The sequence below is a fragment of the Myotis brandtii genome, unplaced genomic scaffold, assembly GCF_000412655.1.
Source record: "Myotis brandtii unplaced genomic scaffold, ASM41265v1 scaffold741, whole genome shotgun sequence".
In the NCBI taxonomy this organism is placed as follows: domain Eukaryota; kingdom Metazoa; phylum Chordata; class Mammalia; order Chiroptera; family Vespertilionidae; genus Myotis; species Myotis brandtii.
The window spans coordinates 130,484-136,661 of record NW_005370950.1 but is presented as its reverse complement, the minus strand read 5'-3'; the positions used below and the strand labels follow the sequence as shown (position 1 = coordinate 136,661).

The window sequence follows — 6,178 nt, the reverse complement described above, 5'->3', positions numbered from 1 at the left end:
TTTACCTTCTGTATTTGATACAATGTTGCGGTCCGGCTGGCTGAAGCCTGGCTGACTAACGCAGGTTTCTGGGGTTTTGTTTAGCTTCTATATTTGCAACATAGTTGCTTAGAGTTGCAGCTGAAAGGCCGGCAAGTCAGGCGGGGAACGTTGAAGTCCACCATCACTGGAGCAAGCAAGCCTCCCTGTTAGCTTCAGTGCATGGCTGCCGGGCGCCATCTTGGTTGTCAGTTAATTTGCATATACTCACTGATTAGCCAATGGGAAGGGTAGCGGCTGTACAGCTAATTACCATGTTTCTCTTTTATTATATAGGATTATTCATAATAGTCAAAAAGTGTAAATAACCCAAAAAGTCCATCAGCCAATGAATAGATACAAAAAATGTGGTGTATATGTACAATGAAATATTAGTCAGCCACAAAAAGAAATGAAGTACTGATACATGCTACAACAATGGTGAACCTGGAAAACATTATGATAAATGAAAGAAGCCAGACATAAAATACCACATATTCTATGATTCCATTATATGACATGTCCAGAATTGACAAATCCAGAGACAGAAAGTGGATTAGTAGTTGCCAGGGTATGGGTGAGATAGGGGAATGAGGAGTGATGGGTAATGTGAACTGGATTTCTTTTGGAGGGGGGAAAGTCCTGAAAAATGCTCTAAAATCAGATAGTGGTAGTGGTTGCACAACTCTGTGAATATATTAAATGCTGAATTTCATACTTTAAACCAGATTAAATTTATAGTATGCAAAATATATATCAATTTTAAAAATGCATGAAAACAACAACAATAGCAACTAGAGTGGTGTCTACTCAGGCTGCTTGGCAGTCACTTGAGCCCTCCAGGCCCTGACAGGTTGGGCTCAAAGAGGAAAGCCAGTAGGGAGCCCAGCAGGGAGCATGCATGTCTGGGCATGAGGGGCCTCAGGATGTCTCCATCTGAGTAATGACTGAGTGAAGCAACTCAGGGACAGCAATTACAAGGACTCTCTGCCAAGGAAGGAATTCCTGATGCCCTCCCTGACCACACATAGCCCTTCTTCATCTTCCTTTTCCCACTTTTGGGTAGTAGCAAATGAGTCTCCTCTTCGAGGCACTCAGCTTCTTCAGTCACAAGAAAAGCAGCTTTTGGGTCTTTGAGCAGCCCAACAGGGTCTTGTGCTGGTCAAACAGTTTGTGCAGGGCTTCCATATAGAGTGTATGGTATTTGTCCACCACCTCCTGGCTCGGCTTCTCAATCTTGGGCACTGGCAGAGGCTCCCCGACTGCCAAGAGAAATGAGAAAGGAGAAAGGGCAAGTGTTAGAATCTTGTGTTCCATAAACCTCCTTCTTTCTACCTCCTGGGCCCGATTCTCTCACATCTCAAATTAACTCCCAGCTTCTCCCTATCTACTGCCCTTTTCTTTGGTGGGGGTAGGGTGATCAGGGCTCAGGTGGAAGTTGAGAAAGAGCTGAGGTGCCCTTGGGCTGAGACCAGCACTCACCCACGGTGGTGATAGGCAGTGGATATGGCAGGAGCCCAGCAGAGCCTCTGCTGAAGCCTCGTCCGTAGAAGACACAGCAATAGAAACCAAAGAGACGGCGGAAACAGCTCTGAAACTTATACATCCAGCTGTCCTTCTGGAACAGTACCTGCTCATACACCTCAGTTTCTCCAAAAGTAAAGGTAGGGACCAGATGAGCCCTGTAGGAAAACCACAATTTATTTCCCAGACACATTCCCGAGTGGAAACCACCCAGGAAAAATACTTGTTCATGGCCAGACCCTCATCCATTATGAAATCCCTGTGGCATAAAGTATTTCTTCTTGTACTAAACAGGGCTCCCACACTTATTGTCTCTTGTCCTGGAATTTTCAAGGCCAGTGAAAGTGCTATATCTGGGCCAGGATTACAAGGGCAAAATATGGGGGTGCAGGGAAGAAAGAGGAGTTTGGGCAGAGATCCCCAGAGACCCACACAGTGCAAAGAAAAGATTCCAGGAGGGTTCAGGGAGGGGAATAGCTGACTCTGTTTCTACTAGTAGGATGCACAGAGACAACAATAATTTTGCACAGACGTGTCCATACCATATGCCTCTCACCCACAGGGACTATGCATAACGTATTCTGTCCTTGGGTCTTTGGATTAGCACAGAGAAAAGTTGTTCCCTTCTCATAGGCCATGGGAATCCACCCTGACAGTGCCCCAGGTAGGGAATCAGGCTCCTTAAGTCTTCCTGTGAGAGAAGTGTAAAGAGAACACAATCTCTCTTATACAAATCTTTGTGAGTTACTAATAGTAATCTCTCAGCACTCTGACCTACATTACCTTACTGGGTCTTCATAGCAGAGATAGTGGAGGACACAGTGTGTGTGTGTGTGTGTGTGTGTGTGTGTGTGTGTGTGTGTGTGTGTGTGTTGGTGGGGGGGAGGTATTTTCATTACCTTCCAGATACAGAAGCCCAGGTTCAGAAGTGGGAAGGTCAGTCAGGTAGTCAGTGAGTGGCGGGACCTGGACTAGGACCCCAGGACTCCTTCCTCTGAGCTCAGAACTCTCTCCCCCTACATTTGTTCCAAACTAATCAACAGACCACTCAGGCAAGGTCATTAGAAGAAACACTTCCCTCTTTTTTGAGTCTGTAGTAGGACAATTGTCCCTGTGTTCAGTGCGTCTGCCTGCTGACCTGGTAGGACACCCCACATCTCCAGCCTTGGGCTCCAGCTCCTTATCTCCTCTCTTTCCCCCTATGTCAGTGTGACTAATGTGTATCCATCGCTTACTGTGTGCCAGGCACATGGTCAGTGTTTTATGAACATGAATTCATTCAAACCCCACAATAATCCAATGAAGCTATGTTATAAAGATGAAAACATGAAAGCTCGGAATAGTTGAGTAAGCTGTTTCAGAGTGCAGGGTAAGTCATGGAGCCAGGATTTTAAATCAGGCCCCTGACACCAGATCCTGATGCATACTGACCATACTGTACTACCTCTTGCACTTAACATTAAGGGAAAATGTAGATATTGATGTTGAGAGAGATAATGTAGGAGTCCTCTATATACCATGGCAGCTCTAGCCAATTCTCCTCATAATGAATCTGGGTTTGTAGTTTGGCTTGCTGGGAAAAGGTCCAGTTAGCTCAGAAGGAGTATCTGACCTGAACCTTTTTGAAATTCTGTGACCATCTCCCCTACTTACTAGTAAGTTCAATGAGAGCAAGAGTCATGTCTCATTTATCTTGGCATTGCTTACCAGGGCATGCTGCTCAGAGAAGGCCACCCACCCTTGCCCTGGGAGGAACACCTACCCATGCTGGAGGGCAGTGCGCACAAACCCTTTGCGCTTCTGGAGGATGAGGGTGGTGGTGTTGGGCACACTTTGCAGGGCCTCACCCACCCCTCCCACTACAATGCCCACAAGGTTGCCAGTGCCGTGGCTCAGCAGGTAGTCGATGGCTGGCTGACTCACGGAGCACACACCTGAAAGAATCAAGGAGCACAGACAGGAGCAAAATGATCAGGAGAGGAAAAAAGGCTGAGAGAGAACACCCTCTGCTCTACTCCTCACTGGCTTGTTTGTGTGCCCTTTGATCCCATGTGTCCCAGGAGGAGAGGTAATGAGATGGGACAAAGGGTGTGGAGAAGAGAAGGCTGTGGGCAAACACAACACATTTCACTTTGAGGCAATATCTCCACTTTTGTAGGAGGCACTGGGTCAAAACTATAGCAGAAAGGTTTTCAGTGAGACAACCAGGACTTTCTGAATTCCATTATAATTCTATTCTTTTGCTTTATCACCATTAATTTCAACAGCGATTATTTATTGAGCACATATTCCGTGGCAGACACTATATTGAACACTTGACTTGTATTGTCTCATTTAGTCAACACACCACATCTGAGGTCAGACAATCATCAGCAGCACCACTTTACATATGAGGAAACTGAGACCAATAGAGATTCAGTAGATTGCCCTCCAAGCATGTCAACCTTGCAGCCTCAAGGCTTGTGGCCCGCAGTCCATGAGTTTGACATGCTTGTGAGACCACAGTTTAGCTCCAGAACATATGCTTTTAACTACTATGCTATAATGACAGGGGGGAGGGTGAGAGGGTTTGAGAGGCAGGATATGGGAGGCTTAAAAAGGTGCATCTCCAAGAGGAGAAATGGGTTAGAAGATCTAGTACGGTCAGAAGCACCTTTGGCCATGAGGTAGTCCCTAATCAAGGGGATCTTGAAGAACCAGGATAGCGTGGCCAAGTGGGGAGTAATGCCTGGGAAGATCTTCGAGAAGCCTGTGGCCTCAGTGCAGAAGTTGCAGAAGGCGCCGAAGGTCAAGAGTCCATGGGGATGAACCCCCATGAGGTAGTTGTGCTCAGGTGACAGGTCTTTAGTCTTCAGGATCTGCAGTCATGGAGAGAAATTACAGAGGTGGTGGAATGAGATCACATGGGGAAGCAAAGGTGGAGACACTTCAGGGATCAGGGCACTCTCTAAACCAGAGCTTTTCAACACATAGGCCATGAGTGGGATTCAGGGGCTGAGGTATTGGTCTTCTCAGTTCCTGAGAAACCAGGTAGAGTCTGGGCACCTGAACTGCTGGGTCTCTTGCCTATGGCTACAAGGAGTCTCAACCATTTATGTCAGTGCACTTCGTGGATGGTATCATTTTCTATGAGTGCTCTTAAGTGAGAAAGATCAGCAAACTCACCTCTAAAAATCAGGAAAGTGTTTGTTGTCTGTTCCAAAGTGTGCTCAGAGGATCAGTGTAGCAGTATATTTCTAGACCCCCTTCCTGGTATTTTCTCCCCAACCCCATTTCAGTGCCCACCTAAGTAACTTTTATTGAGTGCCTTTCCTTATCCATCATTTGAACTACTTGTATACCTTGTACTAAACCATAAATATACAATCTGTCCTCCCCATTAGATATGAGCACCTTGATGGCAGATGATGGTATTCTACTCACTTCTCTGTACCCCAAACCTGTGGCACAAAGTAGACTTTCAATCAATATTTGTTAAACTGAACTGAACTGCATTTCCATTTCTGCCTATGTCATCTGGTAGGCCATGCCAAGGGCATCCAAAGTGTCCTAGCAGAGTAATGAACACTTGGCAGCAATGTTGGATCATAAAGTATGTCTAGCTTGCACTGAGATATATGTGGGATGCTCATTTCCCCTATGGACAACCCTAGTCATTTGACATAAATGCCTAGTATTTGGGGAACTGTGAAGGGTGCTAAGGAAGAGACACTTACCGTGATGGGGAAATAGTCCCTGATCTGGGTCCAGACATACCAGTTCCTTACCCAGGTGGATCGCCTGCCACCTGAGACAGAAATATCAGTAGGGATAGTGTCTGTGTGTGTCAATCCAACCATTCCCAGGCCTTTCCTAGCAGCATAAAGGGACCATGGCTTTACTAGAGAGCTGGAAAAGAAAAAGACCCCAGGATGGTCCTGGCTGGCCCAGTTCCTGTGGCTCTGAAAACTGTGATGAAAGGCCTGTAGTATGGTGAGTGGGACCCCCTAGTTACAGGTTAAGATGGAACATTCTTAGGTCCTGTTCTTTCTAGGCCCATGAGTCTTACCTTGTTCTGGGGTCTTCCAGTCCAGGAAAAGCCAGGAAAAGTAAAGGGCTGGTAGTAGCCACAAGGATGTAAACAGCAGGTAAATGAACAATGGCAGCACGATCCAAACTGATGAGAGAGCAAAACCAAATTTGTGCTGCCAGCGGAACTTGACCACGTCCAGCCCTATTAAGAAACTACACAAGCCTCTGGTCCTGGCCTTCTGCACAATTCAGCTCCTTTCCATCCACTATCCATGTCTACTTTTCCTTCAAATATTTCCTCTATCATCTAGCACACACCAGTTCTATTTCTTTGCTTACCTGTCACCGCTGTCTACCTGCCTCCCTGCCAATCCACCATCCCTCTACTCCTGCTTCCTGCCTGCCATCAGCTTTTAATGGGCTCCCATTTGCCCACCATCTTGTTTCTCTTGTCTCCCTCCCTATCCATTATCCCTGAACCCTGTTAAACCACTAGCCCATCCTCCCTTGCCCATATACTGTCCATATCTCCCCACACCCCACCCAAGCAACATCTGTATCCCATCCACCATTCTTGTCCTCTCGCCCTTCACCATTACTTCCATTATCTCTATTTACGCACCAC

General features: G+C 46.5%; 1 protein-coding gene across 1 annotated transcript in view; it reads right to left on the bottom strand.

Moving 5' to 3' along the window:
* Positions 1-641: 641 nt before the first annotated feature.
* Positions 642-6,178, bottom strand: part of AWAT1 (acyl-CoA wax alcohol acyltransferase 1) — a 6,115-nt gene continuing 578 nt past the window's right edge. Inside the window, exons 2-7 of the mRNA XM_005882846.2 lie at positions 5,591-5,698; positions 5,259-5,329; positions 4,196-4,400; positions 3,305-3,476; positions 1,501-1,700; positions 642-1,280 (exon numbers count right to left, since the gene is read on the bottom strand). Coding sequence (XP_005882908.1) covers positions 1,126-1,280; positions 1,501-1,700; positions 3,305-3,476; positions 4,196-4,400; positions 5,259-5,329; positions 5,591-5,698 — 911 coding nt within the window. The 3' untranslated portion in view covers positions 642-1,125. The remainder of the gene's footprint in view (positions 1,281-1,500; positions 1,701-3,304; positions 3,477-4,195; positions 4,401-5,258; positions 5,330-5,590; positions 5,699-6,178) is intronic.